Genomic DNA, 25,033 nt, shown 5'->3' with positions numbered 1-25,033 from the left:
CTAATTTTCTCAGGTACTTGATTTTCCCTTTAATCTATTTTTAGATCCTGATTTTTATAAATTTATATCTTTCCATCTTACCGCGTATGTTTGAAACATACTGTGTAACTGTCTCAACTTATTTGGTATGGCAAAGCGAGTTTGTAAATGAATACTCTATATCACCAAACTGCAAATGTTCAAAAATCATCATTGGTTCTTCATTCATATTCATAGTGATATTTTCTCTCTTGGTGTGAAATTTTAATACCACAAAAAGTCCCCCTTGTATCATACTGAGAACCTTTGTCCCATCATCTGGATTTGAACATCTGTAACATTTTGCCATATTGCTTCAGGTCTTGATTTTTAATATAAATTTAAAAAATAGATAAAGCTGAAAATCTCATTTGACTGCCCTGGGCCCAATTGGACCAATTTTTATCCTGTATTAAGACTGTCTACACTATGCTCCAAAATATATTTACTGAATATTTGTTAATGAATGATTTGAATTGATGTGTTGTGGATGTTTGTCTGTAGTAGATTAACCTGTCAAAAATAGAAATCAGCATCTTAGGCATCTTCTCTGAGTACTCTGTATCTTTTTTAGTGAGTCTAATGACTGACACAGTAAGGTGCTCCGTACCTGTCCATTGAATCAGTGAAGTGAATCTAATTAAAAAGAATCAACAATTGAGAAACTACTATAGTAGTCCCGGTGTGAGATTAAGGTGGTAGCTATGGAGAGGATAGAAATGCCAGAGATCCTGGACAGTTCTCCACAGGGGAAAGTAAGGGCAGGAGGCAGGTCCCAATGCTACTTAATTGTGCAGTGTGTGCTGGTCCACAGTGAGATGCCCCTTCCATCTTAAAAGATGATAAACCTGAGTTCTCAGAGGCTAAAGCAATCTGCCCATGGTTACTCAAGAGTTAAGTGGCAGGGCCTGAATTCAAGCACTGTCTGTATGATTCTAAGAAAGTACCTTCTTTCTGCTAACTTGTACAGACTGAAGAACCACCTTCCCATCCCTCTAAGCCTGTGTGATTTCTCCCCACTTTTCTAACTGGTGTCAGTGGATTGAATTTCAGGTAGCTTCTGAATTAAGCAAAGATGTCTCTTTGTAGGGAGCTTTACTAAGTGGTCCAAAGCTTAAAGATTTGGTAGTTGAAGATACAGATTAGGGAGTGTTTAATATGAAGGTAATAACTGAAACTGTTATAGTGGATAAGCTACCAGAAGATAAGAATTTATAGGGAAATTCTGCTTTTACTGAAAACAGAATCTGGGATATCCCCAAGTGTTTAAATCTGTTAGAACCCAGAGGACCATCAGGGATACACACACACACACACACACACACACATATTCATATATATATATTTTTAGTTTTCAGCATTCAATATGCATTTATGTCAGATAAGTTAAAAATTACAGGTTTTTGAAGTTTTCACCGTGTTAAACCATTTTATTATGGCTATTTTCATTTTTTAGAAAAATGAATCACCTACTTTTTCTAACCCATTTATATTTCAGCTTTTTAAGACCACTGCTGTTGTTGAATTATTCAGAGAACCAAGGAATATTTTCGAAGAGAGTATTCTGCCTCTCTTGAATAATGAAGACAGTTACCTTTCCCATGTTGTGAGTGCATCTGTTTGCTGGCCCAGATGAGGGCACAAATACTTCAGTGCCACTTCAAGTGATATAGATTGTAGATAGTAGTGTGTCATTTGTGGGATATTAGGTACATTCATAGGGATATTTACCGCAGTTTATTTTCTAATGTAGTTATTACTTGGACTCATAAATCTTATTTCATTGTGTTTGAAAACTTAGGTAATAATTTCAAGATGCCAGGGCGTTCCAGTTCAAATTCATGTTCAACTGGTTTTATATCCTTCAGTGGTATAGAATCTGCTCTCTCCTCGTTGAAAAACTTCCAATCCTGTATCAGCTCCGGAATGGACACAGCCTCTAGTGTTGCTCTGGATCTAGTCGAAACTCAAAGTAAGTAATAATTAAAACATTCTTTTGTGTCTACTTTGAGGTGACCTTGTGTGGAGGCATTACTCTGGGGATGTGAGATACTGCTTCCCTTAGGAGTGTCCTTGAGACAGTTGTTTAATCCCTCTGGGCATCTGTTTTCCCATCTTGTTCTACATGCCACATAGCGATGCACTGAGAATGAAATGAAATTGACTCATTCATGAGTGTTCCTACAGTTATGTGCCACTAGAAATTGCACTAGAAATGTACAGGCTAAAATATGAAGGTTCCCGGCCTCAAGCAGCATACAATATAAAGTACGTGACACTGTGAACTATGAGGTAGACAAATACATTCTGATCAAGTTATTTTACAGTAATTTAACTGTACTTTTTTCATGCTTGATTACTCAATAGACAAAATTTACATTGGGGTACCAGCAGAAGAAGACCTACAAAAGCAGAAAGTTCAGCTTTGGTGAAGTCTATTCAAATTTTTCAGTCAAAAGACCTTGAAAGATGTTGCTTGATTTCTTCTGATTAGAGTTGTTTTTACTTTATATTATATATGGAGACAGGAGAACATTATAATATTTTTGGGTTGTTTTTAATATCACTGTTTTATTTGCGATTTGATTGTGATGTGTCTTGGTGTGATTTTTTTTTTTGTTTTAATTATGTTTGGTGTTTTTTAAGCTTTATGGATTTCTGGGCTTATACTTTTGATCAAATTTGGAAAAATTTCTGCTTCTATTTCTTCAAATTCTTTTTCTGTTCCTCCTCTCCCCTGTCTTACTGGGACTTCAGTTACATGTATGTTAGACTGCTTGATTTTGTCCTATAAATCACTGGGGTTCAGTTGCTTTTTCTTCCAGTCTTTTGTCTCTCTGGCTTTGGTCTAAAAGTGTCTGTTGCTGTGTCTTCAAGTTCATTAGTCTTATCTACTGTAGTGGCTAATCTGTTGTTAATTCTATCCAGTGAATTTTAAATTTCAGATACTGGTTTTTCAGCTACAGAACATATAAAAAAGAATTGAATGGAATCTTACCTGTGTCTTCTATTTCTCTCTTCAGTATGTTCCTGTTTTCTATATTCTTGAGTATATGAAGCATATTTATAATAGTTGTTTTAATATCCTTGTCTGCCTATTATATAACCTCTGTTGCTGCTTCTTCACATGGTTATTGTGTTGTTGAATGTTTGGATTTTGTTGTCTTCCTTTGAAGAGTTTTGACCTTTGTTTTGGCAGGCATCTAAGTACATGTGGATTAGGCCGATCCTTTCCAGGCCTGTTGTTAAACTTTGTTAGGGTGGGTGTAGTGTAGCATTACTTTAGGGCTAATTTAACCTTGTTACAAAGCTTGGCCTTTCTGGAGTCTCTTGGTTGCCCAGAATATTCAGTTAGATAGCTCTACTCTGCTGGATGGAATTTGAATGTCTTCCAGTCCTGCAGGAATTCCAGGAATTATTCACATTAGAGCTCCCAGGAGTTGTTCCTCAGCAGTTTAGGATTTAGCATCAGAGCCAAAGGGATCTCTGTGCAGATTCCTGGGGCACTTTTTCTGCATAACTCTCTCTCAGTGCTCTGTCATGGAAAGCCCTGTTGCCTCACCCTCTGTGAACATCAGTACATCTCCTGGGTCCTTCAAGACTTCTGTGCTCTGCGATTGCAGGGCTTACCATAGTTGTTTGCCATTTGGCAGGGCTCACAGTTCTACTCTGCCTATTGTCCCACTTTCTGAAAGTGCTGTTTCATATATTTTGTCCAGCTTTCTAGTTGTTTATGGTAGGAGGGCCAGTTCTATACCAGTTATTCTTTCATGGCTGGCAGCAGAAGTCACCAAAAATCTTTAGTGGGTGGCTTCTAAAGATCTTAACCCTATGCAGCCTGATTTGTAGCCTACTTTTGGGTATTTGGCTTTGGTAGGTAGCCCTGGACAAAAGTCATAATAAAATCTTAAATCATAAGAGAGATGAGCTGGAACATAAACCTCCTGGAAGACTGTATCAGGATTTGCTGTGAAGGCTTCTGAGTGGTTTTGCTACAAAGTTCCTTTTTTTCCTTTTGTTTTATTTTAAAAAATAAGTATATGGTGCAAGATATAACATACTCTGTGTAATTTAAAAAGATATGTAAGCATCCGTTTTTGAAAGGTTCATGCTCTAAAGGAGCAGTTGGCAAATGTTTTCTCTGAGGGGTCAGATAGCAAGTATTTTCAGCTCTGTAGGTCATGCAGTCTCTGTTGCAATTACCCTGTTGAATCTTTTACAGTTGTTAAATTTTGACCACATGAACCTCATGAAAGAGTCTCAGAAACTTCTGGTTATGAAGTTGAATTTGAGTACTTATGAGCAGGAGTTAGATGACATGGGAAATTCCCTACAGAGAGAATGTCTAGGATGACCGCCACTGGAGTAATTCAGCAAGAGCTTGTTAGGAGAGCAGTTTTTTTTTTTTTTAAACAATGTTAACATTTCAGTTTATTTCTATTTTAAACTTGTATTTTTACATAGTGATTTGTAATTAAGCAATTAAATAATTTGTATCCTGTTTCTTTTTTTCTTAATGCCTTTTTCTTTTTGCAGTATAGGTAAATTAAAAACCATCTGAAATCTGTAGGCAAGTCTCTTCTTGCTTTTCTACCCTTTTTAAAAATTAACTTATTTTTAATTGAAGTATAGTTGATATACAATATTAAATAAGTTTCAAGTGTACAGCATAGTGATTTGACATTTATATACATTATCAAATGATAACCAGGATAAGTGTAGTTCGCATTGGTCACCATACAAAGTTAATATTTTCAACTACACTCCCTATGGTGTACTTTACATCCCTATGACTTATTTATTCTATAACTGGTTTTTCAGCTATTTGCAAAACAGTTACATGCAAAACAATACCCTTTCACTATTTCACCCATTCTATGTACCCCTTTCTTAATACCCTTTCACTATTTCACCCATTCTGTGTACTCCTTTCTTCCCAAGAAACCACTGGTTTTTTCTCTGTTTATGAATCTGTTTCTGTTCTATTTTGTTTGTTTTGTTTTTAGATTCCAATATAACCAAAATCATGTGATGTTTATCTTTCTCTGTCTTATTTCACTTAGAATAATACCCTTAGGTCTATCCATGTTGTTACAAATGGCAAGATTTCATTCTTCTTCATGGATGAGTAATATTCCATAGTATATATGCCACATCTTCTTTATCTATTCATCTAGCAACAAATACTTAGGTTGCTTTTATATCTTGGTTTTTGTAGTTAATGCTGTGATAAACATTTATCTTTTCAAATTAGTGTTTTCATCTTCTTTGGATAAATACTCATCATGGAATTATTTGATTGCATGGTATTCTATTTTCTATTTTTCCACACTGCTTTCCAGAATGGGTCTACATTAACTTTGTATGGTGACCAATGCTAACTACCCTTATCCTGTTTATCATTTGGTAATATATATAAATGTCAAATCACTATGCTGTACACCTGAAACTTATTTAATATTGTATATCAACTATACTTCAATTAAAAATAAGTTAATTTTTAAAAAGGGTAGAAAAGCAAGAAGAGACTTGCCTACAGATTTCAGATTGGTAATTATAAATCACCAATTTACACTGCCAACAAACATGCACCAGGGTTCCCTTTTCTCCACATCCTTGCCAACACTTGTTATTTCTTGTATTTTTGGTACTAGCCATTCTGATTGATATGAGGTGATACCTCATTGTGGTTTTTATTTGTAGTCCCTGATGATTAGTGATGTTGAGCATCTTTTCATGTGTCTTTGGCCATCTGTGTGTCTTCTTTGAAAAAATGTCTATTCAGAACTTCTGCCCATTTTCTAACTGGATTGTGTTTTTGGTGTTGAGTTGTATGAGTTCTTAAGTATTTTGACTATTAATCCCTTATCAGATACATTATTCGCATATATATTCTCTCATCTAGTAGATTCCCTTTTCTTTTGTTAATAGTTTTACTTTGCAAAGCTTTTTAGTTCCACGTAGTCCCAACTGTTAATTTTTGCTTTTGTTGTCATTGCTTGAGGAGACATATCCAAAAAGTATTGCTAAGACCAATGTCTAAGAGTTTGCTGCCTATCTTTTCTTTCAGGAGTTTTATGATTTAGGTCAAACATTTAAGTCTTTAATCCATTTTGAGTTTACTTTTGTATATGGTATAAAAAAGTGGTCCTGTTTCATTGTTTTGCATGTAACTGCCCACTTTTACCAATATTATTTATTAAAGAGACTGTCTTTTCCTTATTGTGTATTCATGCTTCCTTTGTCACAGATTAATCAACCATATAAGTTGGGTTTATTTCTGTGCTTTCTATTCTGTCTCATTGACCTATTAGTCTATTTTTGTGCTAGTACCATACTGTTTTGACTACTATAACTTTGTAGTATAGTTTGAAATCTGGGATAGTCGTATTTCCAGCTTTGTTCTTTGTTGAGATTGCTTTGGCTATTTGGGGTCTTTCTTGGTTTCATACAAATCTTAAGATTATTTGTTCTAGCTCTGTGAAAAATGCTGTTGGTATTTTGATGGTTACTATATTGACTTTACATTGCTTTGGGTATTACGGACATTTTAACAATATTAATTGTTAAATCCAATGAACATACTATATCTTTCCATTTAATTGAGTCATCTTTAATTTTTTATCAATGTCTTGTAGTTTTCAATGTACAGGCCTTTCACCTTATTCCTAGGTATTTTACTCTTTTTGATGTAGATGTAAATGGAATTGTTTTCTTAATTTCTCTTTCTGCTAGTTCATTATTAGCATATAGAAACAGTAGATTTCTATATATTGATTTTATTTACTAATGTATGTTGTATTTTGTGTGATAGTAAAATAACAAAAAACATTGCATGATTTGTGTATTGATTTTGAACTTTACTGAATTCATTTGTTGGTTCTAGTAGTTTTTTGGTGGAGTAATTAGGGTTTTCTGTATATAGTATATCATCTGCAAATAGTGACAGTTTTACTTCTTATTTATGTCAATTTAGATTCCTTTTATTTCTTTTTCTTGCCTGATTGCTGTGGGTAGGATTTCTAGTACTGCATTGAATGAAAGTGTGAGATTGGACATCTTGTCTTGTTTCTGATCTTAGAGGGAAAGCTTTCAGTTTTTCACTATTAAGTATGATGTTAAGTGTGGTTTTGTCACATATGGCTTTTATTATGTTATGGTGTGTTCCCTCTGTGCCCACTTTGTTAAGAATTTTTATCACGGATGGATGTTGAATTTTGTCAAATGCTTTTTCTTTGTCTGTTGAAGTGATCATAGGGTTTTTATTCTTCATTTTGTTAATGTGGTGTATCCTGATGATTGATTTGTAGATACTGCATCATTTTTCCATCCCTGAAATATTTATGGTGAATGATCCTTTTAATGTATTGTTGTTTTCAGTTTGCTAATACATTGTTGAGGATTTTTGCATCTATGTTCATCAGGGAGATTCTTCTGTAATTTAATTTTTTTTTTTTTAGTGTCTTTGGTTTTGGTGTCAGAGTAATGTTGGCCTCATAGAGTGAATTTGGAAGCATTCCTTCCTCTTCAATTTTTTAGAATTGTTTGAGAATAGTAGATAATAACTTTTTAAAAAATGTTTGGTAGAATTCACCTGTGAAGCCATCTGGCATTGGAATTCTGTTTATTGGGAGTTTTTTCATTACTGATTCAATTTCATTACTAGTAATCAGTCTGTTCAGATTTTCTATTTTTTCCTGATCTAGCCTTCAACAATTGTATGCTTCTAGGAATTTATCCATTTCTTCTAGGTTGTCCAGTTTTTTGGCATATAATTTTTCTTAGTTGTCTCTTATGATCCTTTGTATTGTGTCAATTGTAACTTCTCACTCAGTTTGGTTTTGAGACCTCTTTTAAATTTATGAGTCTGACTAAAGATTTATCTATTTTAAATATCTTTTCAAAGAGCCAGCTCTTAGTTTCATGGATCTTTTCTATTTTTTTAGTCTCTATTTCATTTATTTCTGCTCTGATCTTTATTATTTCATTCCTTCTACTATCAACTTTGTTTATTCTCCTTTATATAGTTATTTTAGGTGTAAATTTTGATTGTTCTTTAACTTGCTCAAAGGCAGATAACTTTCCTTGAAAATCTAATTCCTTATCTGTGAAATTGGGATAAAAATTCCCATTTCTTTAGGTTGTTGAGATTAAATAAATGCTCTTAGCATTGTGTTTATTCAATAGCTGTCATAAACACTAAGAATTAATACATTTAAGTGTCAGAGCTTGGAAGGGTCTGTGATGTGAATAGAGGAGCAAATATGGATGAGTTTGGAGGTCTGTTTAAGGCTTTAGGTTTGAGCCCAGCCAAATCAGTAATTCATCAAATGTGTTATCTAAAACTATAAAAATTAATAAGGGTTTCTTCTAGTTGTTTACTGCCTGGCTGGGAAGAAAAACATACATACATGTTATTCAATCATTAAGTGAACGTTGAGTGCCTAAAAGCTGCTGCTCTGCCAGGGAGTTATGACTTTATCATTGGAAGGTTTAAAGTGGAGAAGGAATCTGCTAAGATGCAGTTTTAAAAAGATAACTGTTATGACATTACTGAGCATGGTAAGGAGGCAGGAGATTCCTCAAGTGGCTAAGGAAGAAATTATTTCAGGAGAATGGGTGAAAAGAAAATAAGTTTAAAATCAATGGGTGAAAAGAAAAGTTTAAAATCATTTAGTTTAGATGAAGAGGATTTGACTTGTGTGTTTGTATCTTAATACCCACATTGTGATATAGGCAGGGTAGTGTGTAATGTAAGATTGAAGGCTTTGCATGAATAGTGCCTGGATTCCTGTCCCAGCTCCATCACTCATCTGTTTTTGTGACCCTGGGCAAGTTCTGTAACATTTGTTTCTTAGATTTTTCATTTGTAAGAGGCATTACTGTGGGGATTAAATGAGATAATACTTACAGATTACATAGAGCAGTACTTGATACTTACAACTCAAATTATTTTAGTCATTTGATTTGTGTTTGAGTTGACTGTCTTGTTGGACAACAATGAGTGGTTTCAGAGAAGTTAAAGTGTAGAAGAGCATGTGGGGAAAGTCCCTGAACTATTTTCAGAGTAGAAATATTCCCTCTTTCTCTTAGCCTTATAAGATTAGGCATACTTTTTGTTGGCTTTTTGGGATTCCCAGTTTCATCACTGTGATGAGCTCTGTTAAAATAGGTGGTCGTGATCACTTAGGTATTGTTTTCTCACTTTGCATTGCAATTCTTTTGTCATTATGTTATTAAATTAGAGGTAAAGGGGATTCTTCCCAAGAACTTGAGGGTAGTGATGTGTTTTGTGTCCTGTTGGTTGCATATTCCTGTAACAGGTGGTTGTCCCTATTCAGCTTTCTAGCTTATTTAAAATGGTCATCTTTCTCTGAATTAGGTTACATTACATGGTGTCTAGGCAACTATGCTCTTACTGCCACTGTGCCTAGTCTTCTCTAAATTCATTGGTAATCTAGGAATACCTTCTTATTTAAGCCAATGGAAAAATAATGTTTGTTACATTAGGAGGTTTTTTTGACAGCTGGAGCTTATTTTTCAGAAATTTGAATTTATTTTGTACTTTTCCCCTTAAGCAGAATGTACTGACTTAATTTATCAAAACTTTTGTTATTAACATCATCTTTATGTATTTGGATTTTTGTAAGCCCTTTTAGTCAAGTAAGTTTGAGGAGTGCCCTTTCCCTAAAGGATTAATGGACCTCAGAGTTGTTTCTCTCTCTTCATGCTTCTGTGTCAAGGCATGTCTGTCAGTGGACCTTAGTCATTTGGTTAATGCTCTGCAATCTTGTGGAAAATGTATATGCATGAGAATTGAAAGTTTTTATCAAATTCTTGCTAAATACTTGTAAGGAATACTTGGAAGAAAAGGATAAAAGGATACACTTAAATTGCCCAAGTGTCCAGGAGATGAGAAAACCTTGTTGGAGGCATCTCAAGTTTTCTCTGTATATTGCTTTTTCCCTCCTCTTACTCAGTGGAGCCACAGAACAGAAAGACTTCAGTGATTATGGATAGTGAGGTAATGTGATGTTTGTTGAACTGTACTAAGGTATGATGATGATAGTGGTCATAATGACAAAGATAATCATCATTGAATTTGTTACACATTTTAAAGTGTTTAGGCACTGTGCTGTTTTTACATGTGATACTGCATTTGGTCTAACAGTAGTCCTGTGAAATAGGGACTGTTGTTTTCCCCACTGTGTACAGGAGCAAACTGAGATTTAGGTTGAGCAAAGTTAAGTACTTTCCTAAGGTCACAGAATTAGTAAGTGGTAGGTCAAGATTTGTGCAGAAGTAGTCTGACTCCATGGTTTCCACTCTGACATATTTTTACTAACTCACTTGTGGATAGATGGAGAGTTTGAAAAGAAAAAAGGAAAGCAGAGTTTTCAGGAACTCACCCTAATGGGCAGTTGCTCTTAAAATGTTAGAAGCACAGAGAGGATTCAAGATGGCGGCATGAGAGGTAAGACAGAAACCTCCTCCCAAAACCACATATAATATGAAAATATCGGTAATACAGCTAATCCTGGAAAGACCAACAGGAAAGAAGCCTGTGCCGGACTGCATACACCTGGAGAAAAGAACAGACCTCATGGAAGAGGGTAAAGTACCAAAGCCATGATCCGGCGGGACCCAAGCCCTTCCCCCACCCCAGCTCACTGGCGGGAGAAAGAGAAACAGAGTGGGGAGTGGGTGGAGGCCTAGGACTGCTGAACACCCAGCTCTGGAGATCTTTTCTGGAGCAGGAACCTACATTACATGGTGCCATGGAGATTAGTGGGGTTGGAAAACTAAGAAAGGCGGAATACTTGGAGAGACTGAGATTCCAGCCGCTTGTGGAAAACAGGATCCACATCTGGAAGCTCTGGGACAAAAGAAAGGTGGAGAGTCTGAGAGACTTCTTAACAGTGAGGGGGCTGCTAAAGGGGCAAGGACTGCGCAGAGCTTGCTGCTCAGGAGAAAGGACAGGTGGACAGAATTGTCCGGGTGCGCTCTGCTGAGAAGGTTGGGACCTTTCAGGAGGTTCAGGTGCTCCATCCTCTTGGCTGGCTACCCAGTTCCGAGGCCCCCACTGTGATACACAGCCTGCTGTGCCTTTCTCCCAGCCGGCACCAGCTCGAAAATCGGCTGCCTCTGCCATTGCACCAGGCCAGTCAAAGGGCAGCCCCGCCTACATCGGCTACAAGTGCAAAGCATAGAGGCTTCTACCTGCACACTGGGCTTACAGAGTTAGATAGCAGATCTGCTTTTCTATCCTTTCTCCCTAATTACAACCATCATTCCAAGTACATACCTATTGATAATCATCCTAAATGTAAATTGTTTGAACACACCAATCAAAAAACAGAGTCACTGAATGGATTAAAAAACAAGATGTGTCCGTATCCTGCCTACAAGAGATTCCCTTCAAACCCAAACACATACACAGACTTAAAGTGAAGGGGTGGAAAAATGTATTTCATGCAACTAATAGGGAGAAAAAAGCAGGAGTTGAAGTACTTGTATCAGACAAAATAGACTTCAAAACAAAGGAAGTAACAAGAGACAAAGAAGCACATTACATAATGATAAAGGGGTCAGTCCAACAAGAGGATATAACCATTATAAATACCTGTGTACCCAACACAGGAGCACCTATATATTTGAAACAAATACTAACAGAAATAAAGGAGGAAATAGAATGCAATGCATTCATTTTAGGAGACTGCAACACACCACTTACTCCAAAGGACAGATCAACCAGACAGAAGATAAGTAAGGACACAGAGGCACTGAACAACACATTAGAACAGATGGACCTAACAGACATCTACAGAACACTCCACCCAAAAGCAGCGGGATACACAATCTTCTCAAGTGCCCGTGGAATATTTTCAAGAATATATCATATACTAGGCCACAAAAAGAGCCTCAGTAAATTAAAAAAGATTGAAATTGTACCAACCAGCTCCTTATACCACAAAGGTATGAAATAGAAATAAATTATGCAAAGAAAACAAAAAATCCCACAAACACATGGAGGCTTAACAACATGCTCCTAAATAATCAATGGATCAATGACCAAATTAAAATAGATATCAAGCAATATATGGAGACAAATGACAACAATAATCGAACACTGCAAAGTCTGTGGGATGCAGCAAAGGTCATGCTAAGAGGGAAGTATATTGCAATACAAGCCTACCTCAGGAAAGAAGAACAATCCTATGTGAGCAGTCTAAACTCATAATAAAACTAGAAAAAGAAGAACAAATGAGGCTCACAGTCAGTAGCAGGAGGGACATAATAAAGATTAGAGCAGAAATTAGTAAAATCGAGAAAAAGAAAACAATAGAAAGAATCAATGAAAACAGGAGCTTGTTCATTGAGAAAATAAACAAAATATATAACCCCCTAGGCAGACTTATCAAGAAAAAAAACAGAGTCTACACACATAAATAGAATCAGAAATGAGAAAGGAAAAATCACTACGGACACCACAGAAATACAAAGTATTATTAGAGAACACTAAGAAAAATTACATGCTAACAAACTAGACAACCTAGAAGAAATGGACAACTTTGTAGAAAAATACAACCTTCCAAGACTGATCCAGGAAGAAACAGAAAATCTGAACAGACCAATCACCAGCAACAAAATTGATTTGGTAAAAAATAAAGCCTACCTAAGAACAAAACTCCTGGACCAGATGGCTTCACTGCAGAATTTTATCAAACATTTAGTGAAGACCTAATATCCATCCTCCTTAAAGTTTTCCAAAAAGTAGAAGAGGAGGGTATACTTCCAAACTCATTCTATGAGGCCAGGATCACTCTAACACCAAAACCAGGCAAAGACACCACAGAAAAAGAAAATTACAGACCAATATCCCTGATGACCATACATGCAAAAATACTTAACAAAATATTAACAAATCAAGTAAAAAAATATGTCAAAAAGATCATCTATCATGATCAAGTAGGATTTATTCCAGGTATGCAAGGATGGTAAAATATTCAAAAATCCATCAACATCATCCACCACATCAACAAAAAGAAGGGCAAAAACTACATGATCATCTCCATAAATGCAGAAAAAGCATTCAACAAAATTCCACATCCATTCATGATAAAAACTCTCAACAAAATGCCTACAGAGGGCAGGTACCTCAACATAATAAAGGCCATATATGACAAAGCCACAGCCAACATCATACTTAACAGCGAGAAGCTGAAAGCTTTTCCTCTAAGATGAGGAACAAGAAAAGGCCCACTCGCCCCACTTTTACTCAGCATAGTTCTGGAGGTCCTCGCCATGGCAATCAGAGAACACAAAGAAATAAAAGTCATCCAGATTGGTAAGGAAGATGTTAAACTGTCACTGTTTGCAGATGACATGATATTGCACATAAAAAACCCTAAAGAATCCACTCCAAAACTACTAGATCTAATATCTGAAATCAGGAATGTCCAGGATACAAAATTAATACACAGAAATCTGTTGCGTTCCTATACACTGATGTTGAACTAGCAGAAAGAGAAATCAGGAAAACAATTCCATTCACAATTGCATCAAAAATAATACAATACCTAGGAATAAACCTAATGTAAGAAGTGAAAGACCTATACTATACTCTGCAAACTAGAAGACACTCATGAGAGTAATTAAGGAAGATACCAAAAAATGGAAATACATCCCGTGCTTATGGATAGGAAGAATTAATATTGTCAAAATGGCCATCCTGCCTAAACCAGATTCAATCTATCCCTATCAAAATACAAACAGCATTCTTCAACGAACTAGAGCAAATAATTCTGAAATTCATATGGAACTCCAAAAGACCCCGAATAGCCAAAGCAATCCTGAGACAGAAGAATAAAGCTGGGGGTATTGCGCGCCCTGACTTCAAGCTCTACTACAAAGCCACGGTAATCAAGGCAATTTGTTACTGGCACAAGAACAGACCCATATATCAATGGAACAGAAAGGAGAGCCCAGATACAAACCAAAGCATATATGGTCAGTTAATATACGATAAAGGAGCCATCAATATACAATGGGGAAATGACAGCCTCCTCAACTGCTGGTGTTGGCAAAACTGGACAGCTACATGTAAGAGAATAAAACTGGATTATTGTCTAACCCCATATGTAAAAGTAAACTCGAAATAGATCAAAGACCTGAATGTAAGTCATGAAACCATTAAACTCTTAGAAGAAAACATAGGCAAAATCTCTTGAATATTAACATGAGCAACTTTTTTCTGAACGCATCTCCTCAGGCAAGGGAAACAAAAGCAAAAATGAACAAATGGGACTACCTCATGCTAAAAAGCTTCTGTACAGCAAAGAACACCATCAGCAGAACAAAAGGGATCCTACAATATGGGGAACATATCTGTAAATGACATATCCGACAAGGTGTTGACATCCAAAATATATAAAGAACTCACACACCTCATCATCTGAAAAGCAAATAACCCGATTAAAAAATGGGTGGAGGTATAAACAGACACTTATCCAAAGAAGAAATTCAGATGGCCAACAGGCACATGAAAAATGCTCCACATTGCTAATTATCAGGGAAATGTAAATTAAAACCACAGTGAGATATCACCTCACACCAGTTAAGATGGCCAACATTGAAAGACTGGGAACAACAAATGCTGGCGAGGATGCAGAGAAAGGGGAACCCTCCTACAGTGCTGGTGGGAAAGTGAACTAGTTCAACCATTGTGGAAAGCAACATGGAGGTTCTTCAGAAAACTAAAACTAAAAATATCATTTGACCCGGGAATTCTACTCCTAGGAATTTACTCAAAGAAAACAAGTTCTTAGATTCAAAAAGATATATGCAGCCCTATGTTTATTGCAGCACTATTTACAGTAGCCAAAATATGGAAGCAACCTAAGTGTCCATCAGTAGATGAATGGATGAAGAAGATGTGGTACATATACACCATGGAATACTATTCAGCCATAAGGAAGAAACAAATCCTACCATTTGCCACAACTTGGTTGGAGGTAGAGGGTATTATGCTCAGTGAAATAAGCAGGCAGAGAAAGACAAGTACCAAATGATTTCCCTCATTTGTGTGGTATAATGACATAGCAAACTGAAGGAACAAAACAGCAGCAGACTCACAGACTCCAAGAAGGGACTAACGGTAATTAAAGGTAAAGAAGGTAATTAAAGGTGAGGGGTAGGCGAGGGTGGGTGGGGAGGGGTGGGAGAAGGGGATTAGGGGTATTATGATTAGTATACATGGTGTGTGTGGTAGGGTCATGGGGAAGACAGTGTAGCACAGAGAAAACAAGTAGTGACTGTGTAGCATCTTACTATACTGATGGACAGTGACTTCAGTGGGGTATGGGTGGGACTTGATATGGGTGAATATGTAGGAATGTAGGTGATGTAGGAATATGTAGGAATGTAGAATATGGGTGAATGTCGGATCCACATTGTTTGTCATGTGAAACCTTAAGAGTGTATATCAATACCTTAATGTTAGAAATAGTTGGTTCCTTGTATATTTAAGTTTGTATTTTAAAAGGACAAAATCAAAAGTAACCAAAAGAGTAAGTCTTTGAAATTTTTTTCTATTAAAGTAAGTCTTTGAAATTTCTTTCTAAGCTACCTATTAATGTCTGTGATGTTACCTGTCAAAGGCTTGGGTTTGTAAAGTTAGCTTTTCAGAGTTGATTTTTTTCCCCCTTAAGTGAATAGCTTGCAGTTTGAACCATGTAATAATTAAGGGATGGCACTTAATTGTGACTTTGTGGACCAGTGGCCATATTGGGGATATAACTCTTGATCCAGTTACTTCCAGAATGTAATTCTTTAATTATGAGTAAATAGATACTTATTAAAATTCAAGTTTTTATTCAAAGAAGGGCATAATATCATGCTGAATTTCAAAAAATGCAAACCTCTAGATACATTATGGGACTTCATTTACCTGAATCCTTGTTCTAAGTTGCTAGATAAGGTAACCAGGATATCCTCTAAGACCAAAAAAGAAAATAAAAAACTTAGCAAGGCTTCATCAGACCTATTTTTCTCTTGATTACTTTGTAATATGGTTGCACAGAGCAGATGTAGACAGTGGATTTTTCGATGTCTGCTATCATTAGAGTAGACGACTCTTAATTAAAAAATAACCAATATTCTACCTCCTTACCTTTTCAGATCTCCCCAGATGAGCCAAGATAAAATAAAATGCCATATCCACTTAATGCTTTTTTCTTTGTGTCTTGGGGCTTTTTGCATTTATATCATATTTTGCTTGGTAAATGAGTATGGTCTTCCCTTTGAACTGGGTTTTTTTCTTCAAGGCAAAGACTTCAGGCTGCTGCTCATCTCCTGTTTTCAGAGGCTGGGACTCATTTGATACTCATCAGGTGTTGAATATATATAAATGTGTTAAGTGGCTTTTAAGACTGTTCTCTAAATACAGATATGTGGATCCAGAATGTAGAGAAATAAGTTGCTTTCCAAAATTAGACATTGAGCACTTTTGTTAATTTATCAACTTAATTTTTTAAGACTTTGCACTTACTTTATATGTAGGGACTGATTAAGGCTGTATTTCTCAAACTTGAGGGTGCCAGAGAATCACCTAGAGGGCTTGTGAAAACAGAGGGCTGGGCCCCACCACTGGTGTTTCTGTAGGTCTGGGGTGAATTTGCATTGCTAACAAGTTTGTGGTGGTGCTGGGTTTGGGGAAAACACTTTGAGAACCCTGGTCAGGTCACTGTTTTCTGTTTAATAGGAAATACGTGCCACCAGGTGGCACCAGAACTCCTCTTATGAGGCAGCCGTTGATCTTAGTGATGCGTTTGTTGGTTGCAAAGTTCACAATTGTGTAAAAGGTACAAACAAACGTTAAATTACTGGAGTTTAGTAGCTAGGAGCCTGAATTATTCCGAATGTCTAAAAAAACGAAAATGGGTTTGCCATGTAAGACCAGAGAAACTCTAGGACTGTTAAGATTACACTGTTTTTATATGAACTCTTCCAGGAATGAGGAATATGCAGTAAGTCTCATTTCCACTGGCTTCATTTTCAGTTATCAGGTTACTCAGTTTCATTTACCAGTAATAGATGCAGGCCTCGTCACAAAATAGACGGATACACCTCATATTTGTTATTTATTATTGTAAGTTATTAGATCTCTATTTTGTTGTTACTGATTACACTTAAAAACCACTTTAAAAGGGTTTGCACATACTGTTCACATACATGTCATTTTGTCCTTCTACTAGAGGGCCATTCGTGTTTGGGACAGCTTTAAGATACTAAAAAGTGTGGAATGTGCTTTCCTTTCCTGCTGGCTTCCTCAGTCAGAAGGCTGAGTGTTTCCTTTTTAAGAGCTGTGGAGAGGAAAGTTTTGGCTGCTGTTTGTCTCATCTTACCTCCTATTACTGCGCAGTCTCACTCCACAATTTTCCAACCATCCCAACACCTCCAGGTTTTCTTTCTTCCAGTGACTGTAACAACCTGAAAGTTGGCATGGTTTCCCCACATGATGGAATGTGTGGAAATAATTGTTTGCTGTGTGCTCCTGTTTGCTAAGCTCTCCCATTCACACTGGGATGTCACTTTTTTGAAATAGTAAATGAGTCAGATTTTACTTTTTAAACAGAGTATGTATCATGTCTGAATACCACCTGGGTCTTTCTAGACTCTTGAGAATAATCTTTCTGTTAATTGTACTTTTTTATCTTCAGAGCAAAGGCATGGATTAGGTTTCAGTGACTTAGTAGGGTATGAAAAGGACCACAACAGAAAAAAATGACTTGGAATCAATCAGATTTAAAAATTAGACTAGCACTTCATCATATTGTTGATCACTGGAGAGAATTAAGACTAGTTTAATGCTAGGCAATGATGACAACTCATCGCAGTAGTAGAACAGACTTCAGGATTGTTTTTGAAATATCAGGGTCCTTTTTAAAAAACAAAACTTTGTCTTGAGAAAAGCAGAAAGGAGCTTTTATTAGGTTGGTGTTTAACAGTTAAAACCAATTTGATTATTGTAAATAAGATTATTTTATTATTCAGACCTGTTTCTCCCTCTTCTTTCTGTACTTTACACCTGAAATTATATATTTGTATTGTATGTAAGTGTAAAGTGTTATTTATGTATAGCAGCGCTGCCCAATAAAAATACAGGGTGAGCCTTATGTGTAATTAAAAATTTTCTACTATCCTCATTATGAAAAGTAGGAAGAAAGAGAAACTAATTGTAGTAATGTTTTACTTAATCCAATATGTCTGAAGTATTTAAACATGTAGTCAATATAAAAATTAATAATGAGTTTTTACATTATTCCTAGTAGTGTTATTTTTATACCAAATGAAAAATATTACAGGGCATCTTAATCTGGACTACCCACATTTCATATGCTTAATAACTGCATGTGACTGACGGCTACAGCGGCAGGTATACAGGCTATCCCACTTTTCAGTGACTCACAGTAGGGCAAGAATTGTAAGGGTCATTAGTCTTATAGCTCCATAGCTGTTTTGCTGTGTATATAAGCTGGACCAGTTGGTAAAATAAGATAATACTACCTAGTGATTTTTATTTTTTTGGACTTGTCACTCCTTTACCACTCATGTGATTGGTACTTTAAATATTTACCCCAATTTTTTAACCAGCTTAAAATTACTTGCTTCTGGGGATCCTATTAATATTTGCCTCTGTTTGAAATGTCATATGGTGATTTGAATCCACACTTTCCTATTTTGTAGCTGATGTGGTAAATTAGTTTCTCATAGTATTGGGCAAGCCAGAGAGGTTAAGCTTCTTTACCTCAGCAGCCAGACTATTTCAGAACAATTAGGCCTGTCAGCAGTTGCTCTTTGTCCCCGGGTGCTGCTTTGGCCTCTGGCTTTCTCTCTGTGGGTAGGAGATGTGAACCAGTTTGGAGAACTAGACAGTCTTGGGTCAAGCTCCAAATAGATGTGTGTTTTGCTTCATTTTTGCATGTCCAGGTTGCAAGAGGCATGTTCCTCACATGAATTAAGCCTTGTAGAATTATGCCTGGGCTGTAGGTGAGAGGAAGCTTCATTTGCTTTGGGATCTACCCTCTCTTTATTCTAGTACCATTTGACAGAACGATGGTTGATTAAAAATGATTTCATGACTATTTCATTGGATTTCTCAAGTTTATTGAAAGAGGACACAGAGGGCATCTTTCATCAACTCCTTTGGTGTTTTGTATTTATTACTGCTGGTGTGGTGTCAGATCCAGAAGACGGTAGCTGTTGGAAAAGCTATCCTCAGTGAAAAGGTACAGGCAATATTCAGCAGACAGAGAAGTGGGGGGAGAATGTTTAGGAAGTTCAGAGTTACTGTCTCTAAACTGGTGGTGGCAGCAGTGGTGCCTTTTACTTCCAGACACAGATTTAGCTTCCCTTCTCTTTGGGTCAGTGCTTGGGCAAGGTAATTCTCTCCCTTTACGATACAGTACTGATTCAAAACATTTATTTGAGTTTGGTTGTTTTTCACAATTCCTAAATAATCGTTAGCACTTTATGTTGATCAGTCGCCAGTTATTTATTGGCCCATGCCCTCAGAAAGCTAATAATTTAGTTAGCAGATAAGATAAATATATGCAAAGATAAGGACAACTACATAGTAATAAATTACATGTTCTAAATGAGGAGATTATGAGGAGATTATGTCTGTCCCATTCATGGCTTTTACATTCTGAACTAACAGATTGATTTTGTATCCAGTTGGCACATGTCTTTTATAGACTATACTTACTAGGCAATCTAATAGTAGCAAATGCAGTGCTTTTTGTGTGCCTGCCATGTTCTAAATGTCTTTTGGGTGTTCGTTCATTTAATCCTTCCACCAGCGCTGTAGGGTGGGGGGGTAGCATAATTAATTACTATCTTGAGGTTGACCAAAGACTGTATCAGGTCTGAAGGGGTTATTTTACAATAACGTATTTCAGAGTGGGTATACACATTTTATTTATTTATTCCTTCTATATTCTCAACCCATCGTTCTTGTAAGTGTGACTTCTCAGTTGCAGTAAGCTCAGAGATAAGTCCTCTTACCTACTCAGTGCTGACTGCACCTTGCTGTCACTGTGGAGACAGCGCTTTTGCTGTGTTCTGTCCCCAATGTACCTAAAGATCGGCGTTGCTCATTAAAATAATTTGGACAGTCCATTCTATGCTGATTCTCATTTTTGACTTACAAGTTTCCCCTGCTGGGCTTAAGAATAAAAAGCTTTGCCTAGGACTATATTTATAACTCTTGATTATCAGCAATTATCTCCATCAGTTATGCTTGTTTGATTGTGTCTCTAGCCATGACCAAAGCATCTGGTATTTACTCTCTGAAAAATAGGAACTATTAATTTCTATACTCATTTTAAACCTCTGAGGCCCGTTGACAAGAATGTTCATGATGTCATCAACCACACCCCTCCTTCCACTCTGCATGCTGCAGTCACAGAGACCGTGTCTGGGTTCTCCCATGGACAGGTGCCGCCGAGCCTCCTCACCTTGGCCCACCTGACCTCTTCCCCCAAATGCCTTCTCCCCACTGACTTCCTGGAGGGTACTTCATTCACCTGTCAAGGCTCAGCTTAAACACCATTTTTATGTGCAGACATCTTTCTCCCAGCCAGACCAAACTGATTGTTAATTTGGGACCTCTGTGTTGGCTGTGCATTTGTTCAACAAAACAATGGAGCACTTTTTGTATTTAATTGTTTTTAAGTCTACATTCCCAGCACTAGGTATGGGAGTTTGAAGAGATATCCTGTTTCCCAACAAAATTTTGACTTCTGTCTCTGTTGCAACTACCCAACTCTGCCGTAAACAATATATAAGCAATTTGGCAGTGATTTGACCAGTAGTGGGCTGTATTTTACGGACTTCTGGGCTAGATAAATTATTCTGTGATAGCCTCTTTATAAGGCTAAGAATGGGTTAAGTTTTGCAAAATCAAAGTATAACGTGATGCCTGAAAAGTGATCTTGTAGAAAAGAGCAGAAATGATCTTCCAAATAACTTTCTTTTTCTGGTGAATTCATTAAATCAATGGTAGAAAATAATTTCAGATTTCACGTAAAAGAGCATAATGTCATCTTTGAGAGCTTCTGTATCATGGACTTGTGAAAAATTTTAGCTGTAAATATATTTTAGAGTCAGATACATCTATATTTAAGTTCATATACATAACTGTGTTTTAAATTCCTTCTTTCCAAAAGCCCTTCAAGTTTTTTAAATTTAGTTCCACAAGTATTTATGAAGCACCTATTATCTGACAAGCACTATGCAGGAAATATTAAGACATGAAGATCCTTGACAAACTCATAGATCTTGTTACACATATTTGCTCTTTTAACAATCCTGTGAAAATGAAGCGGGCATTTGACAGAGAGCACTGAAGCTTGGGGGGGATTAAGTGACATGCCTGACATTACAAAGTTTAGTTTGAGTGGATGGTGCTCAAATCCAACACAGTTTCTGCTATGCTAATCTGCGCGCGCAGACACGCACGCGCGCGCACACACACACACCATTCTTGTGTATGTCAACATATCCTTTGCCAGTCCTAATTGCCTTTATATCTGTACATGTAAGTTTGGTGCACTGAATAAAGAATCCCTCATTATAGGTTGCAGTTTTGCTGCCATGCGTTTATTTAAGCCATTTGTGTTTATCACCTTAAATTCACCTTAATGGGATTTTATTTATGATAACCTAGTTTTCAACCCCTCCCAGTTAATCACCACTCTCTGTTCTCCATTAGCTCTTCATTCTTTTTTGTATGTGACTTCTTAAAAATAACTGTTTTATTGATATAATGCACATACTGTGTAATTCAGGCATTTAAAGTGTACAATTTAGTGGTTTGAAGTGTATTCACAGTTACATGCAACCATCAACACATTCTATGTCTTCATAGAATGAGTTTGGGAGTATTCCCTCTTCTATTTTTTGGAAAACTTTAAGGAGAATGGGTATTATATCTTCTCTGTATGTCTGATAAAATTCTGAGGTAAATCCATCTGGCCCGGGGGTTTTATTCTTGGGTAGTTTTTTGATTACCACTTCAATTTCTTTGCTGGTAATTGGTTTGTTTAGATTTTGTGTTTCTTCCTTGGTCAGTCTTGTAAGGTTGTATTTTTCTAGGAAGTTGTCCATTTCTTCTAGGTTTTCCAGCTTATTCACTTATAGGTTTTCATAGCAGTCTCTAATAATTCTTTGTATTTCTGTGGGGTCCGTCGTGATGTTTCCTTTCTCGCTTCTGATTCTGTTGATGTGTGTTGATTCTCTTTTTCTCTTAATAAGTCTGGCTAGAGGCTTATCTATTTTGTTTATTTTCTCAAAGAACCAGCTCTTGGTTTCAGTGATTTTTTCTGTTGTTTTATTCTTCTCAATTTTATTTATTTCTTCTCTGATCTTTATTATGTCCCTCCGTCTTCTGACTTTAGGCCTCATTTGTTCTTCTTTTTCTAATTTCGATAATTGTGACGTTAGACTATTCATTTGGGTTTGTTCTTCCTTCTTTAAATATGCCTGGATTGCTATACACTTTCCTCTTAAGACTGCTTTTGCTGCATCCCACAGAAGTTGGGGCTTTGTGTTGTTTTTGTCATTTGTTTCCATATATTGCTTGATCTCTATTTTAATTTGGTCGTTGATCCATTGATTATTTAAGAGCCTGTTGTTAAGCCTCCATGTGTTTGTGGGCCTTTTTGCTTTCTTTGTACAATTTATTTCTAGTTTTATACCTTTGTGGTCTGACAAGTTGGTTGGTAGAATTTCAATCTTTTGGAATTTACTGAGGCTCTTTTTGTGGCCTAGTATGTGGTCTATTTTGGAGAATGTTGCATGTGCACTTGAGAAGAATGTGTATCCTGTTGCTTTTGGGTGTAGAGTTCTATAGATGTCTATTAGGTCCATCTGTTCCAGTGTGTTGTTCAGTGCCTCTGTGTCCTTACTTGTTTTCTGTCTGGTGGATCTGTCCTTTGGAGTGAGTGGTGTGTTGAAGTCTCCTAAAATGAATGCATTGCATTCTATTTCCTCCTTTAGTTCTGTTAGGATTTGTTTCACATATGCTGGTGCTCCTGTGTTGGGTGCATATATATTTATGGTTATATCCTCTTGTTGAAGTAAGCCCTTTATCATTATGTAATGTCCTTCTTTATCTCTTGTGACTTTCTTTGTTTTGAAGTCTATTTAGTCTGATACTAGTACTGCAACAGCTGCTTTATTCTCCCTGTTGTTTGCATGAAATATATTTTTCCATCCCTTGACTTTTAGTCTGTGCATGTCTTTGGGTTTGAGGTGAGTCTCTCGTAAGCAGCATATACATGGGTCTTGTTTTTTTATCCATTCAGTGACTCTATGTCTTTTGATTGGTGCATTCAGTCCATTCACATTTAGGGTGATTATTGATATGTATGTACTGATTGCCATTGCAGGCTTTAGATTCGTGGTTACCAAAGGTTGGTTAATATCCTTACTATCTAAGAGTGTAACTTAACTCACTTAGTATACTGTTACAATCTAAAGGTTCTTTTCTGTTTCTCCTCCTTTTTCTTCCTCCTCCATTCTTTGTGTATTAGGTATAAAATTCTGTACTTTTTGTCTATCCTTTGATTGACTTTGGGGATAGTTAATTTAATTTTGCGTTTGCTTAGTAATTAGCTGTTCTACTTTCTTTACTGTGGTTTTACTACCTCTGGTGACAGCTATTCAACCTTAGGAACCCTTCCATCTATAGCAGTCCCTCCAAAATAGACTGTAGGGATGGCTTGTGGGAGGTAAATTCTCTCAGCTTTTGCTTATCTGGAAATTGTTTAATCCCTCCTTCAAATTTAAATGATAATCTTGCCAGATAAAGTAATCTTGGTTCCAGGCCCTTCTGCTTCATGGCATTAAATACATCATGCCACTCCCTTCTGACCTGTAAGGTTTCTGCTGAGAAGTCTGATGTTAGCCTGATGGGCTTTCCTTTATATGTAATCTTATTTCTGTCTCTGGCTGCTTTTAACAGTCTGTCCTTATCCTTGATCTTTTCCATTTTAATTACTATGTGTCTTGGTGTTGTCTTCCTTGGGTCCCTTGTGTTGGGAGATCTGTGCATCTCCATGGCCTGAGAGACTGTCTCCTTCCCCATATTGGGGAAGTTTTCAGCAACTACCTCCTCAAAGATACTTTCTATCCATTTCTTTCTCTCTTCTTCTTCTGGTATCCCTATAATGTGAATATTGTTCGGTTTGGATTGGTCACAGTTCTCTCAATATTCTTTCATTCTTAGAGATCCTTTTTTCTCTCTGTGCCTCAGCTTCTTTGTATTCCTCTTCTCTAGTTTCTATTTCATTTATCGTCTCCTCCACGGTATCCAACCTGCTTTTAATACCCTCCATCGTGCCCTTCAACGATTAGATCTCTGACCTGAATTCATTCCTGAGTTCTTGGATGTCTTTCTATACCTCTGTTAGCATGTTGATGACTTTTATTTTGAACTCCCTTTCAGGAAGAGTCACGAAGTCTATATCATTTAAATCTTTCTCAGGAGTTGTATTAATAATTTTACTCTGGACCAGGTTCCTTTGGCATTTCTTATTTGTATATGGCGCCCTCTAGTGTCCAGAAGCTCTATTCTTGAGCTGCTCAGCCCCTGAAGCAATGTCGGGGGTCACAGGGGAGCGGTACTGGTGCCTGGGGGTAGGAAAGAGCTGTTCCCCGCCTCCCGGCTGCTGTGCCTGTCTCCACTGCCTGAGCCAGTGGGCCGAGCTTACAGATAGAAGCTTTTGTCTCAGAGCAGCTGGATGGATCCCTGCTTTCCATGACCAGCCGGAATCCCAGTCTCCCCAGGAACTCCGCCTGTCCCAGCTTTCCAACCCCATAATCAGAAGAGTATGATGAAAGCACCATGAAATGTAGGTTTGTGCTCCCAGCGCAGATCTCCAGAGCTAGGGATTCAGCAGTCCCTGGCCTTCCACTCCCTCCCTGCTCTGTTTCTCTTCCTCCCGCCGTT

At 36.9% G+C, this 25,033-nt stretch overlaps 1 protein-coding gene across 5 annotated transcripts in view; it reads left to right on the top strand.

Annotated features, from left to right (window-relative positions):
* Positions 1 to 25,033, top strand: part of NSMCE2 (NSE2 (MMS21) homolog, SMC5-SMC6 complex SUMO ligase) — a 208,962-nt gene that overhangs the window by 3,984 nt on the left and 179,945 nt on the right. For 4 of the 5 annotated variants that reach the window (XR_008996168.1, XR_008996166.1, XR_008996167.1 and 1 more), the window contains exon 2: positions 1,887 to 1,990. Coding sequence is in view for 2 of the 5 variants with exons in the window: in XM_057497747.1 (XP_057353730.1) it covers positions 1,887 to 1,990 (104 nt within the window). In the remaining 3 variants the exon portion in view is untranslated. Of the gene's footprint in view, positions 1 to 1,819; positions 1,991 to 25,033 lie in introns of all 5 variants that reach the window. The other variant, XM_057497746.1, reaches the window with a different exon arrangement.

This window comes from Manis pentadactyla, chromosome 3, assembly GCF_030020395.1.
Source record: "Manis pentadactyla isolate mManPen7 chromosome 3, mManPen7.hap1, whole genome shotgun sequence".
Classification (NCBI taxonomy): Eukaryota; Metazoa; Chordata; class Mammalia; order Pholidota; family Manidae; genus Manis; species Manis pentadactyla.
The sequence above is the reverse complement of the archived record's forward strand: the minus strand, read 5'-3'. Positions and strand labels throughout refer to the sequence as shown.